The sequence below is a fragment of the Athene noctua genome, chromosome Z, assembly GCF_965140245.1.
Source record: "Athene noctua chromosome Z, bAthNoc1.hap1.1, whole genome shotgun sequence".
NCBI classification, from domain to species: Eukaryota; Metazoa; Chordata; class Aves; order Strigiformes; family Strigidae; genus Athene; species Athene noctua.
In genome coordinates this window covers 88,115,581-88,138,213 of record NC_134077.1, presented here as the reverse complement: position 1 = coordinate 88,138,213, position 22,633 = coordinate 88,115,581, and the positions used below count along the sequence as shown (strand labels likewise).

The 22,633-nt window shown below is 38.4% G+C and overlaps 1 protein-coding gene across 6 annotated transcripts in view; it reads right to left on the bottom strand.

Moving 5' to 3' along the window:
* ADGRV1 (adhesion G protein-coupled receptor V1) overlaps positions 1–22,633 on the bottom strand; it is a 308,947-nt gene that overhangs the window by 38,521 nt on the left and 247,793 nt on the right. For all 6 annotated transcript variants that reach the window (XM_074932928.1, XM_074932933.1, XM_074932927.1 and 3 more), the window contains 2 exons: positions 18,332–18,489; positions 3,403–3,524 (listed from right to left, as the gene is read on the bottom strand). In XM_074932928.1, the coding sequence (XP_074789029.1) occupies positions 3,403–3,524; positions 18,332–18,489 (280 nt within the window). The remainder of the gene's footprint in view (positions 1–3,402; positions 3,525–18,331; positions 18,490–22,633) is intronic.

Below are 22,633 nucleotides of genomic sequence, written 5' to 3'. Positions count from 1 at the left end.
ACAAAGCACTGAAGACAATCACCTATTAAAACAAATAAACAAATATAAAAAATGTAGTGCTGTGAAAGAGCTACTCTTTTTTTTTTTTTTTTTTTACTGTTGTCAGGGTTCCCAACACTATCTTTTCCTTTTAAATATTTGTTAACTTTAGACTTTAAAAGATAAATTCCAATATTTATAACGAAATGTAGTAAATACCGCCCTATTATATTTTATGTCTGAAAACTCCAGAAAAGGGAAAAAATGTTTTTCAAAACATGAAGTGTGAAGTTCTTGAGCTACTCACAACTGCAAGGAAAAATTTTTATTTCCTGCTGTTTGCGATGGAGCTCCAGACCTGCACGCTTTAATTTATAACCAGGAATAGATTATACATTTGAAATTGCATCTCCTTTCAAGAAAGGAACATTATTTTATTTTTGAAGTTTTGCAGATTCTCTGGGTCTAGGAATGTCAAAAATAGCAGCTTTCTCCTTTTGCTGTGGAAGATGAGTACTGATGTAAGTTGAACAGAGATGCTGCAGTACCTTCTGCAGGCCCACGGACATCTACAGTCACTCCCCAGATACCACCATCCATCACTAGGACAGGAAGCCAAATGAATCGATCCCGATACAAGAGATAATATCTACTGGTGAAGCAGTTGCTCATGCTGGCAGAGATTTATAGGAAGAATTACAGGCAGAAGGGCAATGCTGGCAGTCTGGCATCACCACGGGTTTGAGACCAAGCCGGAGCTCCGTGGTGGTGCTGCACAGCGATGGTGACAACGTAAGGACAGACAGACAGTGGAGGAGGGTGATGCCTGCAGTATTTGCTTTCTTAATGTTTTCATTTTCTAGCTCCTCTGACGGGTTTCAAGCAAAGCTTCTGAATATCTATTTCCCAGCTGTCTAATTGAGGGTGCAGATGCAAATGGGGACATGTCTCTGAAAGATCAGAAAAGCACCTGCCAGCAGAGGTTGTTTGACCTCTGTGCACAACCTGCCGTGGGACACAGCTGACAGAAGAGTGTAGCTCTTCAGAGGGAAAGTTATTATGTCAGGTCCTCGAGCACCAAAAAAATATACCTACGGAAATACGCATTCTTGCACTTGCATGTAATCATGGTGGAATTTTTTCTGAAATTATAATACTTCAAAAAAACTTCCAGCAGGAGCACAGAAGAGTTACTACTATCTACACAAGTGTTACTGGCATTTTGTATGGGCAAGTAATGCTGGTAAGAGACTAGTCAAGAGTCAAGGAAAAGACAATAAAAGAAAAAAAAATTACTTTATAAGGTTTAAAGATTTTAGAGTGCACGAATGGAAACAAAACAACATAGAGTGTTAAATTTAACTCACTGAAAAACAAATATGATTGAGAAAATCAGATATTTCTGCTATCATCTCACTTTTAGCTGGATCTAAACAAAATCCTGATTTGGAGTCATTCAGCAGTGCATCTCTAATAGCAGTCACGACTTAAACATTATTGTAGGTATGCTTTTATATCTGCATCTTCCATATCACCCGCTGTCATACTGGACCACTAGTGCAATAAATCCCCCGCAGACCTTGTGGGCCTCATATTTTACATGACTGACTTTCAACATCCAACATGTTTTACTTCTCGATGGTATTGCATGAATTGGTGTCTTCAAACTAGCAACATTAGCTAAAATAATAATCCCATGGCTTTGAACATGAATAAAATGAAATTTCAGGTTATATAAAGCAGACTAATATATCGTCTCCTCTGGCAATTACATGGAAGGGTCAACATTCTGACTAATATTTTTCACAGAGAACTCAGTGCTTCTTCTCTAAATACGCGCTGGCAATAAAATAATTTTATTTTGAAGAAAATGTCCATGCATAATACAGTGCTCTGACACTATTTCACCTCTGCCACAAAAGCTCAGTCATTCCATATGACCCTTTTCAAAATTGTGTATCCAAGATAGATCTATGTAACACAAACCCAGATCGTATGCTAGTAATAATTCTTTGTAAAGAGACAGTAAGGAAGGATATATAAAATGTGTGTGTAAATCTACATGTACGTACACAAACATCACCACACATTTATGCTTTATCTCAGTGCATTAAGTTTCACTACAAAGCTGCAGCAGTTACAGTTGTAGTGCTAGAACCCGCAGGGGGGGTTTGCCTGTGCTCTGAGATTTTGCAGGGAGACAGGAAAGGGATGGAATGTGCTTTGGTACTGCTGCCGGTCCTGCAGAGCTGTGGCAGTCTCACTGCAAAAAAGCAATTTTATGTCTATGCTGTAGACAATTACCAGGGCAAATCTATTCACCTAACATCACAGGAAAAAAAAAAAAATCATAACTACTTTGAGCCAATATATGCCAACATATACAGAATAGTTAAATGACAATATATACTGAAAAATCAAAAGTATTGCAAGGAGAATAAGCTACATTTTTTTTCTCGATTTAAAAAAGAATTTATGTCTGAGATGTACATTTTCAAAATATTAGATTGCTGCTTAAGGAAACTCCAACCTGTTGAATTCAAATCTAAAATAAGTCTGCTTTGTGAAAATACACCTTATTAAACAACTTCTATTTTACAATGTATAAAGACTTTTAATATTGCAAAATAACACATTGTGTCATGGATATTTCTGTTATAAAAATGTCAAAGAAATTTGCACACCGCAAATTTGGATATATATTTTTTTGATTCCTCTTAATTTCAGTCTTTTCACACATCAGAGCAATTCTCTCATCTGTGATACACTAACCTTTATTCTGTAAACAATTCTGCAATATGCAGTATGGCACTGAATGCAGCGTACTGCAGTACTGAGTCCAGTGAAAAAATTTGTGTAAAATTTTGCAAAGGGCTATTTGCATTTTTTCATAACTAATATCTTCTAGTTTATATCTGATTTTTTTCAATGAGAAGATCTCTGCTTTACCAATGTGTATGCTGCATGAGAAAAACTAAGCCTCAAGGCTCACCTCTCATAATGGAAAAAATTTCAATATTAGGGATTTTAAATCTTTGTGGGTTTTTTTATTAGAGTTAACAGATACAGAAAATTGAAATACTCTGGGTTTTTTTGCAAAGGCTGCAGATATTTCATTTTTACTGGTGTAATTATCTCAGTAACACATTACAGACAGAAGCAAGCAATTTTCTTTCCCACTGTATTAGCTATGAAATTAAATCTTCGCAATTATACTCCTATTGTTTCAAAACAATGCACCCCTTGCTTTAATATGCATTCTATATGCTAATTTGAGAAATAAACAGAATGCATAAGTAACACTTCCACCGTGTCACAGTGTGTTTCTGGGTGTTGTTCAGCTGGTGAAGCCGAACACGTTGGGAGGGGTGGGGATGTCCCCCAGCTCTGCAAGAGGACGAAGGAAAAGGCTCCAGCTCTTACCTGCAGGCTGTTGAAGATGATGAAGAAGACTAACATCCAGAGGTGCCGGTAAGCCATGTGCAGTCCTCCCCACAGCCAGGTGACGGAAATCAGGGCAAAGAGGTACAACACCAAGGGGATCTCTAAAAAAAAAAAAAAAACACAAACACAGCATTTCAGCTGGTGTGCCCTGGGAAAAAAGATTTTTCAAAGCGTTACCAAAGCAGGACCTTGTTTCGCCATCTCTGGCCAAGCCTGGAGTTGGTTCTCCAGTGATGAACAGCCCTTCTCCTGACCCAGCTGGGTGGGGGTCCCAGGGCTTTTGGGACCTTCCCTGGGGCCAAGAGAGCAATAAAAGGTCATGGTTGGTTGGGGGACGGGGAGGTGGGGGGTCAGGGGGGAACAGCCCAGCTCAGCAAACCAGGTGTGGGTGCTCTGCGGGTGGGAAAGAGCACACGTGGAGTCAGGAAACGTGCTGACCTTGGGGGAAGCACGAGAGGGCTCTTGGCAAGCTTTGGAAATTTTGAGGGGAAACGGATTTTCAAGAACTGAGAGGAAAGGGAAAAGAACAAAAGCATGATCAGTACAAAACCTGCCACGGGTCTGGCAATTTATAGAATTACACAGAAATTCTAAGAAAAACTTATTCTCTGATTTGTTGGTACTTTCGGTGCAAGCCAAACCTGAGAGGGCATCTGACCCTGTAAAACCTTAAATGACAACTCTGCTCAGTCAAGGAGCCCCCCCGAAGACAGACTTTTCACCAGTTAACTCCATTCACCTTCAAAAATATGTTCAAAATCCATCTTTAAGCTCACACATGTACAGCCGCACTTTATATTCCCTACTGTATTTACAGCATAAAAGATTTAAGGAATGCTGGCACGAAGATGTGTGTGTGGTCAAAGTTTGCCAAAAGGAAAAGCTTTTGCCCCCATCTGCTCCTGCTGCCGACAGCTACGCTGGTCCCCCATGTTGACTGGAAGACTTCAAAGTCCATGTTTGCCCAAATCTGCACACTTCAGGGGCAAAGGTGCTTGTCCAGGCATTGCCCCTCTCCGCAGCAGTCATGCAGCATCAGCAAAGAGTGGGGATGTGCTTTTGACAGGCATTGTTGCAGAAACAGCAGTTTGGGAGCACTTTAGGCATTTAGTTTAATAGTGCCTTCTGAATGTAGGCAATAGACAAAGTCAAGACTACCTTCCAGCAAGGCAGGCAGTAGTTGCTCCAGGGTTATAACTATTGCTTTGGCAGAAATGCGTTTGTGCATGCTTGTTATTTTTATAAACAAGGGAATGACCTGAAGCAAAGCACAATGTAAACTTACGATGATCCTAAAGTTTCCCCTGTTAAAGCGTAATAGTCCTCAGTTAAACCTGGGGGGCAACCACTGTTTGATAGCGTGACATAACATTTAAAAAAGGTACGTGTTTCCTTAGTGAATTATAATGAGATACTGCATTACTCATCAAAATTAACATTATGCTAGGGTAGTGGTAGCCTAGGAGTGGAGGTAATAAACCCAAAGTATTAAAATAAATTAAGTTCTTCGGAACAGTTAACAATTTCTGCGGGGGTGGGGGAAAAAAACTGACCCTATCTGTTTTTACTGGAAAATAACAAAAGCATTAAGAAAATCATATTCCCTAAGCAAAGGTATTTGAAAGCTCAGCTCTAATCATCACTAAGGTATTCCCATTCTGCCAGTTATGTCTGAGGACATGTTTACAAAACCTCCCGTTTGACGACTTGTAAGTAACACTATTCCTGTGCATGCAGGATTGCTTGCTTGCTCTCCGCGGATGGGAGGATGCAGTGCTGTGAGCCCCAGGCAGGTAGCGACCCCTCGCAGGACGTGAGGAGGTGGGTGGGTGTTAGAGTGTTGGTGCCTTAGAATGGCGTTAGGTCTAAAGGGGATCTCAGGGATCTGCACATGATCAGTACATACAACACCGGCCCTGTGGAAGACCCATTCCTTATGAAGAGAAAGCTGGAGGGCAGACTGGATAACCTTGGTTGTCTCAAATGACAATTAATGCCTGTTAAGCACCTGAATCACTTCTCCCATGGTGAGGTGAGGTCTGGCCAAAATTTACTACAGGTCTGAGACTTCCCAAGGATCCCTGTTCACAAACATAATACTAATAATACAGGTGGTTTTTTTTTTTTTTTTCCAGAGCAGCACCAGGGGAAGGAGATTAAGGCTATGTACCCCTGCTATTTGTCTGGGAGGAACTTGATTTTATTAGATGAATAGAATGGAAATGCAACATATTTCTCACTTCGCACTCCAGAGTCACTAGTATCCCTTGCACACAAAGCACCAGTCTCAAAAGTCCCTTGGGCAAAAGGGAATAAATCCTTGTGGCCTCGACAGATGTTGAAACAAACTTTTCTGTATCAGCTACTAAACTCCACAGCCAACATCGCAGTGCTTTTACAATAATCGAAAATGCAAAGCCCTCTAAAGTACCAGGTAGTAAGATGTAGAGCATTAAGTATTTCTCTTTATCCCACATTGCACACACTAATGAATCCAAATACTTATTAGATGAGTACTTTAAAAAGTTCGCAAAAAAGCAGCAAATAACTGGCAGCCTTAAAGTTTTTGAGGATAAAATAATGAAATTTACCAAGATAAAGCGCAAGAAAAAAAATGTATCAAAAAAGTCACGTTTTGTAAATGTAATTTTAAAAATAAATTCAGTAATTATCTAAAGAGCAACACATTGATTTATTTGTGCACAGGTTATTAGTGGAATAATACAATCTTTTTGTTTAAATCTCAAAATGGTGCAGTAAACCTTAGCTGCTCATGAAATTCAATTGATATAATGGACTGGCGATTAATGATCACTAATATGTACAATTCTAAATGCTGTACGTAGACCGACGTGAACAGTTGGCTGAATGAGAATTATCTCTGGAAGCTGAATAAAGATTCGGCTTTTGTATTACTTTCCAATAGGATTCAACTCAGGTAGGACCCAGGGTGAGAGAAGAAAGCAAACTGTGGAGGGACAAACTGCAGGACGTAGAACACAGCAAAAAATTAACACCATGGTTTCTGCTTTTAGTGTATTAACATCACCTAAGGAAAAATACCACAATATTAATCACAACCTAGCACCTCCAGACTGTCGAAACCATAGATCGCTGAAACAGCTGTCTACACAGAGCTGAAGGAAGTGGAACGATGATATCTAGATCATCTACTTGTGATGTACAATGATCTGACTTTATTATCTTCAAGTGTGTGTGAAGGGGAAATATGATATATTCAGTGCCAGTACAGCAGAATAAAATCACCACAGGTAAAACCAGAATCAAACTCACTGATGATAGCGAGATGTCTGTGGAGTCTACCTTGAGTAATTCTGATAAAAGTTAATGTAATGAATGCTACCTGGTACAAACATGCCGAAGTATAAATGCATTATCACAAAAAAGATGGTCTGAAGACACCTGCTTTTTGCCATATGCTGAATGTTTGTGCGGTTTACGATTCTGCTTTTACCTCTGTCAGGAATAACTGCTTCATAACCTTCGTAAAAGGTTAATACCGAGTTGAAACTTTGGCAGCATTTAGTTTCAGCTGTTTGAATTCTCTTCACCCATTTTGATCAGACAATTGGTTGCACTTAATCACACAAAAGCTCAATTACCAAACCAGACAAAAGCTCAATTACCCAAACAAACATATCAGAAAATCAGCAACAATGTCTTTTAAGTTTGTAAAAACAGCTCTTCATGAAGGAAAAGGAGGCCAGTAAATAGGCTTGAAATGAACCAAAATAGACAGTCAAGCTACCTGTGGTTTCCTTCCCATGGAAAGAAAACCAAAACCCCTGCTCCTAATAAACTCAAAGGGTGTTTCTGGGAAGATAACCCTTCCCTGATAAGAATTTTACTCTAAATCCAAGTTCAAGCAGACCCCTGTAGACTATTTGAGTAAACCTTAGCAGATAAAAGACTGCCATGGAGCAGTCAGCTCAGCATCAGTGTGATGCAGGGGAGACATTGTCAAGTAGCTTTGTTGGGCATTATATATTTGAACCATGCTGGTCCAGTCTGGTGTTTTTGTTGTTTGTTTGTTTTGTTTTTTTTACACCATTATCACACCTTTTTTTAGTACTAGGAGTGATGAAGGGTTTTATTTAAGAAACAGTCAGTCCACCCCCTCCTTAAAAATATATATATGTATGTATGTATGAATATATCACATCCTGACTGTTCATGCTTCTCCCTGAAATATCTCCTCTTTTCCTTGAGTACAAGCTTAAGAAACACTGGCAGAGCTGATGACTCAATACAGATAAATGCAGCTTATGCAGCTCTAGTTGCAGTTTATTTAAAGTTAGAAAATTTACCATAGTTCAGCTTGGGATTTGACCAGGTGAAATAACATACCTTCAGTTTACCAGAAAACTAAATGTGCCCACTGTTTCTCACCTCTTCCCCATTGCTAAAATTATTTTCCTTATTAATTTATCAAAAAAATTTATTCTTCTGCAATGCTTACTGTTCTGAGGGCTGTAGTACATTGTAATTTGGTTTTAGGGGTGGTAAAACCGTAGTTTTATCGCAGTAGGGGAGTTCTTAGCATAAATATAAGATTTTGTCCAGTGATTTACATAAAAATGACACTGGTAAGAATCTGAAAGATAGGCTGCAAGATTTTCATGACAGGTTTGGATTAGATTACAAAATCCATGAACCAGAAAAAGTATTAAAGTGCTTGAAATATTGATTCACCTCAGTGGGAACCTATAAGGATCTGCGGTGGGTATGAACAAAAGTTTATCTGGCCTTACCTCCAACAAGAGCCAACTAAAGCTGGCCAGATGTGATACTTCTCACATCAGTTCTCCCATTTACAACTCAGGAGCTTTCTGAAACAGATAGTTTCTTTTCATTTCATCTTCAGGGGACTCCTCTTTCACAGAATCATCTTGAACTAATTTTGGTGAACTTTGATAATTCAGAGTATCCAGTGGAACTCCACAGGAAAAGCGTAAGATTCAGGTAATAAAATTTCACGTTGCTCAGCTGAAACAGCTGTCAGCCTTGCTTTTGTTCTTTGGTTTCCTTATAGCAGAAGCAAGAACAAGAAATAGAAGGAAACAACCCAGAACATTTCCAAACAGCTGTGCTTTCACCTACAGTGGTTTTGAATCTGTAACAAAGCAAACCCACACAACTGTGTATTTCTGAAATAAACCTCACAAAGAAAGACTATGGTGACAGTTTTAAGTTCATCTTCTGCATTGTAAGACACCTGTGCTGACCTACGCAGAGAAATAATCTGGTGATGACGAGGCTCACGTGTCTACACCTACACCTGCTGCAACCTAAGGAGGTTGCAGCACCTTACTGGGGTCCACAGAGAAGTTTAGCACTACTGGACCGTTCCAGTCAGCCTCTGCATGACTTCTTTAGAAATGAGAACTGCAACAGTTGTCACATCTGTGTACCCAAAAGGAGTGGAAAAATGGTGAGAAATACTAAATTTTACAACATGGAATGAGACTGTCTAAAATTTATTCATAGCCAGGGCCTGGAATAGATTCTGCTAGTTGAGTAGTGCTGGTTCAGACACTGTGGAGAAACTTAAAAAAGAGTAAAAGAGAAATAATTTTCCAGTGTCAAACGCATTCTCTACACTAACTCCCCTCATACGCAGCATACAGCTGTTCTGGAAAGCATAGGGAGGAGATACCTGCCAACCTCTGCACCTGCACCTACCAGCCTCTTGGTAGTCCAAGGCTGGGAGGAAGAGGAGGAATGAAGAAATAAAAAGTGGAAGCAGCTGTGAAGAGGAACAGGAAGGCAATGAGGAGCCTTGCAGTGTTCCTCGTCGTGACCCACTGTCACACCTTTGATGGTTCAGCTGATGGCAAGTGGGAGATTGAGGTGGATTTGTATTATGTCATCATAATTTCACCTAATGATGGGACAGTTCACACAACCGGCCTCTCTTATCCCTCTGTAGTGCCTGCTGATTATGAAAGAATCATTTGATGGTGCCCGCCGCGAGCCATTTTTCCAGGGATGGAAGTAACGATGGAAATCCTCACGCACAACTTCAGTCAACAACTGTCCATGGTGCATAGTAAAAGGTTCTTTAAGAACGCCTTCTTGCTGTATATTTTATACTTTAGAGTTAGGAAAAACAACGGATGACCTCTTGGGCAGAGAGGAAACCTACTATGTGAATGAACCAACAACTCACACAAAGGCATCGAAAGAGACATAAGTCATAAACCCTACGAAATGATGATCAGCTCATAGCTCTGGAGAAAATCTGAAGCGCCACTAGGAAAAGTAACTGAAATGAACTAGAAAAACAACATTCTGCTTTTATGGATTGCCAGTACTGGAACTCTCTTCAGGACACCAGGATTAGTCTCTTCAGAATACCGTGTTCAGTCAAGCAGGTGGGTTTTGATGATGTTTTCGCAATTGGTACCCAGAAAAAAGCATTACTTTTCAGTTTGAATTAGGTCATTTATTTCAGAAGATAATACATTATCTTCTTCCTAGAATAGACATGTAACTCAAAAGAAAATAAACTCCATATTCTGGAATTTCCAATTTCCTGCTTCTTCCGTCTGTAGAACTACTCCTTAATTTTATGTATTCGATCTGTTTCATTACAAAACGGTCAGGTAGACTACCTGAAGGTTTTCTTCCTTCCTTCTATACCTAATAGTATAGATAAAATTCTCCAGGAAAATTAGTCTGAGCAGTGAAAAATATTAAATCAAACAGAAATTAGTAAAACTGGAAATTATTAAACAATATTAAAATCCTGAAGTGTAATGCTGAGTATGTCTTTGCAGCAAACATCCAGATTATTTAACCTGGAAAATAAAGAATTCACTCTGCTTTCATAATGTATCCAAATGTTTGTATTCTCACCACTGTGTTGGTCCCTATTATGTGTTTTTCTATTGCCTGAAGTGTTTAATTTTTTTCTAAAAATAGGAAAGTCAATAAAAGAAGCAATTAAATAATATGGCTTTAATGATCTTCTGAGTTTACCTATAAATATTTACTATGTGTCTTCCCCTTAGGTTGTTAAACTGATAATGCAACTTTAATTGCTTTTAATTGTTCTTGGATAGACATGAAGACTTATTGCAAAACCTGAAAGATCTTTAGAAGCGTTTTCTCCTAGATGACTGGGGAGAAAGTATTGCTTCACAGAATTTTACCAATTTGTGGGAGACCTAAATTAATAAAACATTTACAGAGTATTGCTTAAGAAGACATGGGTAAAACTTAGCAACAGAACTACAAAAATGCCACAAAACCAATTTTTTTTTTTTAAAAATAAGCTTGAATAACTGTGTTCCAGATCATGCCGGCTCTGTTTTCAGTTGCTTTTGACAACTGCTGTAGAAAAGGAGTTTGGTAACATGATTTGGTGGCCAAAATAAAGAACCTAACATATTTCCTCATAGAGTTCAAAGGAGAAAATACCAACAACAACATGCAATCAGTGACTCACGACAAAATCTCTGATACCAAACTGGGAATGTGCAGAATTTAACTGTGGCTGATACCGGTCGCCACATGTCCATGAAATCCAGCTGGCCAAAACTGTTCACTGGTAATTTGTAAAAAGAGGAAGCAGCAAACCTGTTAAAACATTATTTTTGGTTCATTTATATTTTTTGATCTGCTGCTCCTTCTGGCTAGGAAGAGTTTGAAATTAAATCATACCTCCTAAAAGAGAAGCCACTTCCCATTAAGCATGAAGACTACATCACTGCTACAAAATCACAGAAGACTGGCATCTCTAACCTTTCCGATAAATTTCACTATTTCATCAAACTTTCTCATACATATTTAAGACATTTTATGGTATAATCAAATGAAAAACCAGCATCTTATTATAGCTTGTGCTATTACTTTTATGCAGGGATACCCCAGAACATCAGCAAATCAAAAAAGAAAGGAAAATTTGAACACACTTATCTCCATATAATAAATCTATTTAGAAGTATTATGCAAAATATTAAATGCGTACTAAATTCACAACTGTACAGGCATAGTTCATGCAAATTAACTTGCTGCTGCAGATTTCTTTAGAGGAAGAAAGCTAATTTGGGTATGTGAAGCACAGTACAAACAACCTAAATTACATGAGCTCGGATGATGCATTTAAGTTATTATCTTATTCAGATCTTTGTTCTTTATTACAGCTTGTAATTATGCTTGTGCATTTTGTCTTAACTGTATTTGTAAAAATCTGAGGCGAAGATTTATTTTTCTCATAATTACAAAAAGGAAAAGCCCCTGGAGCACTGTGAAGACTAAAATATTATATCCAATGTGTGACTGTGATGAATACTGGTACTACTGTACATAACCCTTAGTTCAGGGGTAACCAGCATCTGGTTCTTGATTTCTAGATTCATATTGTCATCTCAAGATAAAAGCATTCCTGCAATTCACTGTTCCTTCGATTCTCTTAGATACACAATCTGTATTTTATAATTTGAGCTTATGTTTTTAGCATGTATCTCACAGGATAAGGAAGACATGTAACTACAGGTTTAGATACACATTCTCACTTAGAATCAAAACCCCTGTCCTCAGCATCATTTCCTGAGCACAGAGCATGGCTGGAATGTCCTGCACTTGCATTTTTGTGTGGCTTATTTATTTCTTGAGAAGATCAGATTGTAGCAGATATAGGTGGACCATCCAACATGTTCTGTCATGATCGGGAACTGCATACTGCTAAGACAATAAATATATTAAAGAACTTTATATGAAGGAACATGTAAGAAGGTAGTTAAAATTTTACAACTAAATATCTAAGGCATTCTTCACGAAGTTCTATTTTGGCAACATAAAGTTTTAATCTTTAATTCTGGCGCATTTACAATGATGATATCTGAATCGGGTAAATTCTACTGCATATTTATGGGTAGGGCACGAAAATTATGCCACCACATGTTGTTCAATAAATGGAGGTTGTCTATTCTCAAATGTATTATCAGAAAAAAAATGCAGGTGATTTTTCAATTCAGAATTTTTCTGTTATATTTTCAAAACTTTTTGCGAACTTATGAAAGGTTAGCAAACAGTCAGAAAATAAAATTATGTATATTGGATCATTCATTGTCTAATTCACCTCTGATTTCTACATTTATATATTAAGACTGTTGACATAAAACAATCATCTCATATATGCTCATTTGAACATACTGTTATTTCAACCAAATACAACCATCCTGCTCTATACCACCTGATTTCCTACAAAAGCTTCTTGTTGCAAACTTAAATATTATTTTACCCAGAAGCTGTTTATCCATTGTACGCTTCTGACTTGGCTCCTGTCAAGACTAACTTTTGAGAAGTTAGTTTCTACATAGAGCAGAATCATCAGTCAACAGAAGATGTTTGCCAAAAGGCTGGCAAACTGAACCAATTCAAACTGAAGTCTCTTTCCCAGCAAACTCAAGGCATATTTTTGAAAGAGGATACTAGAGGTAGAGTTGACATTCTTTGTAAATCAGCGTTCACACTATTTTCCAACACTTGCTTTTGAGGAGGAAGAGCTGCCTGCTCTAGGAGATAATTAATTCTTGACTCGCCCATTGCCCTTTCTTCTAGCCTTCTACTGTTGAGGAAAATTCCCTGAACAACCCAAGCTCTATCAATCAACATGTAAAACAAGACAACTAGTAACAAAACAATTCTGGAACAGTAAAAAAGAACATGAGAGGGCAACCTCGGGTATTTGATGTTCCAGACAGGGCAATGAGAAGTGTGCATATTGCTCAAATTAGGATTTGGCAAATTCTATTTACTTCTGCTTATTCTCCTCTACAACCTTGGTTTAATCATATTCTTTTACAGTGATATCCCAGGCATAAAAAAAGAATGTGATAATCTCTCTGGGAAGATCACAGACCACTGCCAGAGGAATTCACAGTTACTAAAAGCAAAATTTTGCTGGGCCAGCTGTCATGATGTTTTCTTGAAAGCCTGGAACTACCAGAATGGCGCATGAGATATGTGACTCTACTCAAGAGTACCCAGGATAAATCTAGAGGACTAGGAAGAATATATGCATGACAGAAAAGTATGCATAACTAATAAATTAATGTGTAAAACTGTACGTAAAAAAACCCAGTTACATCCTATAGTTTTCCAAGAAACTATATAACCTGTACAAATAGATCCTCTTTGCACTTATCAAGGGGCAAAACTTTTCTCTTGGTTATGTATGGTGAAACCCAGCATTTTTATTCTGCTTTTAGCAAGAAAAATACGTGTGATTCCCCTTTAGTGCTGGTAACAACAAACTTTCTGCAGACAACAAATAGTAAAACACAGTACTGCTACCTCAGTTCAGGAAGATGCTTTACTACATGGTGGACCTCTATGATGGAGTAAGTGTGTTGATAGATAAGGGAAGAGAACTCACATCATCTATCTCAAATTCTCTAAGGTATTTGACATGGTCCCACACAACATCCATGTCTCTAAATTGGAGAGGTATGGGTTTGGTGGATGGACTATTTGATGGATAAGGAATTGGCTAGATGGCCACATCCAAAGAACTGCAGTCAAAGTCTCAATGTCCAAATGGAGATCCACAACAAGCACTGTCCTTTAGGGTTCTGTACAGGGACCAGTACTGTTCAATATCTTTATTAATGACATAGACAGAGGGGTTGAGTGCACCCTCAGCACGTTTCTGGATGATACCAAGCTGGTGTAGTTGGTATGCTTGAGGGAAGAAATGCCATCCAGAGGGACCTCAACAGCCTGGAGAAGTGAGCCCATTCAAAGCTCATGAAGTCCAACAAGGCCAAGTGCAAGGTCCTGCACCCAGGAAGGGGCATTTCAGTACAGACTTGGAAATGAGTTGAGAGCAGCCCTGCAGAGAAGCACCTGGGGATATTGGCAGATGAAAAGCTGGACATGAGCTGGCAACATGCACTTGCAGCCCAGAAAGCCAATTGAATCCTGGGCTGTATCGAAAGCAGCGTGGCCGCATGTCGAGGGAGGCAGTTACAGCCCTCCACTGATCTCCTGAGAGCCCACCTCCCTGCGGGGTCCAGCTCTGGAGTGCCAGCACAAGAAAGACATGGATGTGTCAGAGCGGGGCCAGAGGAGGCTACAAAAATGGTGAGGGGGCTGGAACACCTCTCCTGAGAGGACAGGCTGAGAGAGTTGGGGTTGTTCACCCTGGAGAAGAGAAGGCTCCGGCGACAGCTTAGTGTGCTCTTTCAATATTTAAAAAAGACAGAGAAAGATTATTTAGTAGGGCCTGCAGTGACAGGACAAGGGACAATGGTTTTAAACTGAAAGAGGAAAGATGTAGAATAGATAAAGAATTTTTTTATGATGAGGGTGGTAAGACATGGGAACAGTTGGACCAGAGAAGTTGTGGATGTCCCATCTTCAGAAGTGTCCAAGGCCAGGTTGGACGGGGCTCTGAGCAACATGATCTAGTGGAAGGTGTCTCTGCTCATGTCAGGGGGGGTTGGAGTTAGATGGATCTTTAAAAGTCCCTTCCAACCCAAACCAATCTGTGATTCTGGATAGTTCAAGATGAACTTTATTTGGTAAAGGTAAGCTTCAGAGTACTCCAACAACAGGAGAAAAGTGAGTGAGAAAAAGTTTTGACCTGATTTTTAACTTAGCCACTTGCATATTCAATCTATTTGAAAAAAAAACAGTATACACTACAAATGAGGAAAAACTTTGCTCTTTCTATTCCTGCTAAATTTCTGTTAAAGTTAGTAACAGCCTTCCTCAAACAGAGTCACAAATATGGAACTTCAGAATTACCAGCTATAGTTTAACAGACTCTTTCTACAATCTATGAAATAACCAATAATATGTAGACTTAGAAGCCAGATAATGATTTTTTTTTTTTTCTTTCAGATCTGCATACCTGACTCCTCTTTCTATTTTATGGTAATATGCAAGCCAGTGACCTTGCTATTTTATTTTTATTGACAACATTCAGTGATGTTTTGCGTGAATTACTGCAGAATTCACCCGGGGTCATCTGTATCACAACTGCAATTTTAACTATTTCCTAATTGAGTATCTCCCAGAAAGGGAATAAACAATGCTAGTTCAAATATTCACATGCAAATAGGTGTTTGTATGGATGTCTATGTATAAATGAGAATTTCATGTCTATATATGCCACTTTTTCCTTTCTGCAATACTCTTTGTTCTCTGGAATTTAAATCTAGAATCATGAACAGGTGTCCACAATTACTAGTAAAAGCATATTTTAAAATATTTTTGTCTATGTTTATAGCTCTCTACACTTGATTTGTCAGAATTGTTTATAGTGTCATTCACCTGGAATCTTATTTTCTCTCTAGAAAGAGTAACTAACGGAAACAGACATTTTTCCAAAGCAGTGAGTTTTTGTTTTGTTTTGTTTTGTTTTGTTTTTCTCATTGCTTAATGCACTATTCAAAGTGGGAAAGTTTGGGCACCGAACCTCAGGCTGGAGTCTGAGAGGGTGGTTTTTTTTTTTGCTGTAGGAATTCATTGTTGTGGGTGACTGAACAGGGCATAAATCAGTATGGGGACGACAGCCAGAGACAAGCTAAAATAAGACACTAAACATAGACAACTGTTGCTTGGTAGCTCCACCCTTCCTCCAGTTTTGGAAGAAACAGAGAGAAACCCTGCAATATTCATTGCCATAACAAAACAGCAAGATAATTGGTTCCTGTGCAAATTAACATTGCCAAAAGACCTCCTTACACCAGAGGACCTTGCAAGTGTCACTGAGGACAGAACTTGGTGTGGGTGTGATCCAGGACCCCCTCTCAAGACACCAACACGCAGCTGACTGCAGGAAACTTTGCCGTTAGGAAAAATTTTGTCTCCCACAGCATCCCCCGAGGCCACTGAAATAACAGCACTGAAGCAGGAGCAGGTCTCACTGAGTTTGTAAGAACGTGGAGTCAGTGGATTGAACTTCGCCAAGGAATAGTTCATATGGTAAGACTCAAAATTTAAAAGTGCTAATAGGCCTTACCACTGCAAACTGCCTTTGAATGTGCCTTTAAAAGCACAGTATGCCCATAAAACATTAAAAATAATGTAAGTATACTACCACCATCTCAAATTTCAGGAGAGAAAAATTCAGTCAGAAAGCCAGAGGCCTTTCGTTAACAGTTAGCACCGTGTTATATAGGTTATAAGCAACGTTACAAACTACGGAAATCACCAGCCTTTCTCTCTGGAAGCTTACACTATAAACACAGCTACACAGAGAGCCCTTACACAACCTCAGGCACCATAAAACTCAGCAGACGGCTCTTTTTCTTCTCTAAAACAGCCTCTCTCCGACCTGCTCTCGCCCACACCGCACAAGGTACTTTCATTTCTGCTTGCAAAAGCCCTGTGGTAGCAAAATGCCATTTTGCCGTGCAGGTGCACAAATGGTGAAAGTTACAACCTACTATGAAAAAGGAAAAAAAAAAAAAAAGCTATTATTGACATTTTACTGAACGTCTCTCTTCCTGATTTTTTTTTTTTCCTTTCTTCTGAGACCCCAGCATTCATTATACCATTTTTCTGGACTCCATTAGAGAAGGAAAACACCCTGTATCCTATGTTAAATCAAACAAAGTCGTTTCAATGCTATTATTTCATGCCTTTATGTAAGGTAGATATAACTCCCATCAGTGTTTTCTGCATTTTGCATGCTTATTTTACTCAGTGTATTGTTTCAACATTCAGTACTTTTTTTTCCTTTGGTTTAACTGCTCTGAGACAAGCCTTGACCTTCAGCATATGAATATGGAATCTCCATCTAACACAAAAATAATTTATAAATAAATAAACTGCATTACTCAAGACTGAATAAGGAGCCACCTTCATGATTACTCCAGGCAATCTCTTTTATATCAGAAAGAAATGAAAGAGTAAAGTGCAGCTAAGGTCTTGAGTATCATATTTATAAGCCATGTTTATCAGACTTTATCAAAATTCATAATCAAGCTGACATTTTGTCACTAAGAAAGAAATTAATATTTGAAGAAATGTCCAGATAATAAATATTTAATATTTATTTTCATTTTCTCATAAAAGGAATATATTTCTATAACCCAAATGTCAAAAAAACCCACAACCCCTCATTTTATAATACAATTATCACTGCAAATTTGATCTTTTGAACAAGACAGCTGCTCTATATAAATCTGGAGAGTAACAAGCACTGGACTACTCAACGGAATTTTTAAATAATCCACCGTTCCTTTTAAGTTCAGATGATATTTATTAAATGAACTGGGAAAAATGATTCAAGAATCTTTCAGAAGTTTATAAAATCTTACTGGCTTCATGCAGTCAGGGGGAAAATAGATACACTTTTATTAAAAACTGTATATTTGCACTTGCTTATAAAACTCAGACTTTTTTTTCCAAAAACACTATGAAAGCAAAAAAAAAATATTCTAAGCTTCCCACAAAGTGTCCTATTATTATGGTATCGGTCGAAACTGCGGCAACTTTATTTTGGGAACATTATTGTATTTGAAATTGTTCTGACAGGGGAGACCGACCGATACTTCCTGTTTTGCATGAGACAGATCTTTTCTTTCAAGCACGTTTCAGCTGCAAGTAGCACTAGGACATTTCAAAACAGAGGCATTAACCCCAAATACCCCAACATGCAGCCCGCACAGGACTGTGCAGCCACTGATACTGATTTCTTAGATTTAACACATTTTTATCCTCCTAAGACAGTTAAGCACCCTCGTAACTTCCATCACTAAAGTACTTTCACACACTTCAAAGAGACCACTAACATGCTTAATCTTAAAAAAGTGTGTAGGTATCTACTGAATTATGGTTTCTAGTGGGGTTTTCTGAACTGGAGAGAACAGTCAGTACCGTTCCGAAAGTCCAACTTGTTTGTGCAGGGGTAGCCAACGAATCATACCTGCAGCATTTGTTCTTCCTCTGAAAATATCGTCGTACGCTTTCCATTGTGGTGTCACCTGGTAGGCATGGATGAACACCACAAAAACCACTACCAAGCACATTAATGGCACCAGAGCAGCGGTGAAGAGAGCAGCGTAGGCATTTGGAATGAAGCATCTGATGGAAAAAAATGGAAAAAAAAAAGCAGCTGTTGATAAACATAAGAGACACCTGGAACAGTCATGAGTGAAATTTCAAAAACAAATGTTTTTGAAAAAGGATATGCTTTACAAACCACAAATTCATTAACTCTATTCCCAGAATAACCTCGATACGATGTGTTGGGTTCTGTTGGTTCTTAACTCCTCGTCATATATTAAGGAATATAACATTTGCACCTTAAAAGTATTCATGTTATATTTTAGCTTAACCAATGTTGGAGAGATTTAAACAGTTGCAATGGAAAAAAGTTATATTTTAGCAACTCCATGTATGCTATATTCATTTAATGTGATCACTCTTAGTCACTAAAGTTTAAAAGGGCATTATGCAATTTTCTATTCTTAGCTCCTGAAACCACAAATTAAATTTTGAGATATATATTTTTAAAGTAAATGAACAAGCCTTAAAGGCAAGATAACTATTCCTCCGCAAGTTGTTGGAAATTGTATGTCATTTGCACACTGAAGCCAAATGCTCACTCCCTCCTATTTTTTTATTTTTTTTAAATTGTCCCGTCTCTCCTTACCCTTTCCATTTATTAATGTTATAATTATTTATAAAGATGTGTCAGGAACAGGAGTTATTCCTGAAAAAGAGTCAAATTACGCATATAAGATGATGAGTTCAAGGATATGGAGATGATAGTTCAAGAATGCTCCTGACGGTATGAGAGATCAGGGTTTTCTGTGAACTCCCTGGAGATCAGTATGTGCTTTACAGCCACTGACCTACTCTAGAGATGACGCACAACGGAGCAGCCCAAGGGACGGCTCGGGAGTCAGGATGTCTAGAGAGTATGTGGTCACCGCTATCCCTAGTAAGAGGGTGTAACTTACCCAGCCCTTCTGTTTGTCAGGTCAGCTCTGCTAAATAAGCTTAGAGCCAGTGCTGGTATAAAGCACATCTGAGAGGAGACTGGGCACGCGTTTCACGGATATATCTGGGATACCTTCTGGGTTTGCTGAGGTGGACATGTGTCCTCTGTCCAGCAAGTCAAGATTGCATTCTATGTCAGCTATTCCAGACCATCGGTCGGGCACACTCAATAAATCCCAGAATCATTTCCAGCAGAATCCAGATACCTTCTGCAACTCTTTTCAGAAGGTAGAGGCTCAGTCAGACACCAAGCTGAAGTAAGTAAGCAACAGTGAGTGCAGGAACTCTATATTCCAACTAAAAGTGTTTGTTTCAGAGGATGGATGAGGTTGGAAGGGACCACTGGAGGTCATGCTGTCCAACGTCCCTGCGGAAGCACGGACTCATAGAGCTGGTTGCCCAGGCCCCTGTCTATTTGATTTTTTAGTATCTTTGAGGATGGAGACTCCACAATCTCTTTGGGCAGCCAGTGCTCGGTCACCCTCACAGTGAAAAAGTGTTTCCTGATGTTCAGAGGGACCCTCCTGTGTTTTGGTGTGTGCCCGTTGCCTCTGGTCCTGGCACTGGGCACCACTGAGAACTTGGCTCTGTCCCCTGTGCACCCTCCCTTCAGGTATTTATATACATTAAAAATATCCCCGAGGCTCGTCTTCTCCAGTCTGAACAGTTTCAACACTCCTCATAGGAGACACACCAGTCCCTTACTCTCCTTGGTGGCCCTTCAATGGACTTTGTACAGTCTGTCCATATCTCTTTTGTACTGAGAAGCCCAGAACTGGACCCAGTGCTCCAGGGGTGACCACACAAGTGCTGAGCAGAGGGGCAGGATCACCTCCCTTGACCTGCTGTCAACACAGTTGTTTCCTGGATGCAATATCTGATCTATTCCATCCTTCTAATTATTAATATTTCTTAGGGATGAAAGTTATTTTTGTTCCCCAAATGTATCCCTGAGTGGGCCCGATTAGCATTAAGCCATGAAGGCACATTACCATAACCTATGCAGCTTTTAATAAAAGATTATAGTGAAGCCAAGAATCTTAGCACAAGTATAGTCTTCTATAAAATCGTATTTATGTTCTGAAAACTGTAATTTTTTTTCATTTTGATACGTTTTTGTATTTCAGAGATCATATATACTCCTAAAATCTATCTGAACGTTTTCTCTGAACACTCCTTTATATTCAGGTAATGAAAGCTGCATGAAAATTAGAATCCACAGAGATGGATCACTTGTACTATTACCCCTAGGTACTAGTTCAAAAAAGACACTGAAAAGTTAAGTAGACAAGAAATATACAAAGCTATATTAACCTACAAAGCTTACTTTGGATTTTTTTCTTGAAAACAATGGTGAGCAATTCAGTGATGACCCCTATGCCCCTAAGTTTTATTCTTATATTGTAGTGTGATGTTGAAAGATACATTTTATGCTGGAAATCATACGGTATATTATTACGTGGACTAATTCAAAATAATTATTATACTCGACACTAGGGGCACACATTTATTTTTCCATTAGGATGATACATTTCTCACATGGAACTACTGTGTGTCTCGTATTCCTAGCACTGGATGGGAATAGAAGAAAATATGTCCCAGAACATCAACTAATTTGGGTTCCAGAACACAACTATTATATAGAAAAAGGCCTAGAAAGAGTAATGTGGAAAACTGAATAAGCTACATAATTATAAACCTTACTTGTTTAAAGAAGAGCATTAGCTCCTGCAGTATAGCCTTCAAGCAAGTTTGGTTGGTTGGTTGTTTTTTGGTTTGGGGTTTTTTTGTTTGTTTGTTTGTTTTGTTTTGGTTTTGTTTGTTTGTTTGTTTGTTTTTAGAGGCAGTAGACTGTGTAAAATAAGTCTTTAATCCATGAAAGATGGAACCATTGTGCATAATGAACTTATTTTGGGTGAGTAGCTATAAGGTTTTTATTTTGTTTGTTTTGAATCTGAGTAACAGCAAAAGAACCCCAAAACGAACAGCTACCAGTTGAAATACGCACCTTGTGTAGTGGGGACAAGAAAAATCAAACACTGTTAGCTTCTTCAGAGACTGAACTTCTATTACAAAGTTTCTGTGACTTCCCCCTAACATGTTCTATTACCAAATTGCACCTTTATTTTTTTTTTTTTTCCTGACGTTTTGAGAAGTTTTGCTACCACCACACATCTCTTCTAGCACTGAAAAGAAAAACTGGTTAGCTTTTGTCCCAAACGGCCTCCACTCTTGCTCTGTTATCTGACTGGAGTGTCCACCTTGGTTCTGTTTTGACCAGTTTGTTCTGAGTACTGACTTTGTTTTCATCCCTGATTTTGTTTTGATTATTATAAATTTCTCTGGTAACCAGTAACATATTCCCATTAGTTGATTCTCTTACACTACTCCTAGCTAATATTTCTTTTCATTATTTTCAAGGCTCCCTCTGGTAGCATCCCAGTCTCCTACTCCACTCATGGTGTCACCTTTCCCATAAACAGCACTGTACCTCCATCTTAAATGCTTCTAACTTACAAGTATTTATTTTTTTTTCCAATTTATGAGATCATTAAACATGGTATCCAAAGCCCCATGTAGGTCTCTATCTGTTATAATTCTACAAAAGAAGCAAGAAGTAATTTTAGCAGTAGTTGTCTTTAGTATGTGTCTTCTCTGAGGTGTAACTCCAAACTGGTGTGTAATTATTTGTTAATCATTTTAAAACAGGAAAAAAAATACAGAAACTATATTAGTTTTTTTCCCCTCAATATGAAGCAATAAGACACATTACATATTTTTTCCAGGACTAGAATGATGAGAAACAGCTTTAATATATAAGATTTTTTTTCTCTCATGAGAACTACTCCAGATGTTCATTCAATCTAAATTGATACTTTTAAATACCACAAACACGGAGATTAGGACATAAAAATTGACAGACAAGATCATCTTCCATTTCAAAAAGGTGTAATCTCAGAAAATCATATACGTTTAAATCAACTCATTGATTAAAATGACATAACTTTTTGGCCAGACAGAATCAGGGCTTTCTCTTGGTTTGCTGTGGGTTTTGTTTGTTTGTTTGTTTGTTTGGGTTTTTTGGTGGTTTTTTTTTTGGGGGGGGTGGTGTTTTTTGTTTTTTTTTTTCTTTCTTCTGATCTATACAAAAGGGATTGCTAGGCTTCTTTTCTTCTCAAGGAGGGAAAGGATGTTTATCTGACCCTTTAAGTGTCTTTGTAAA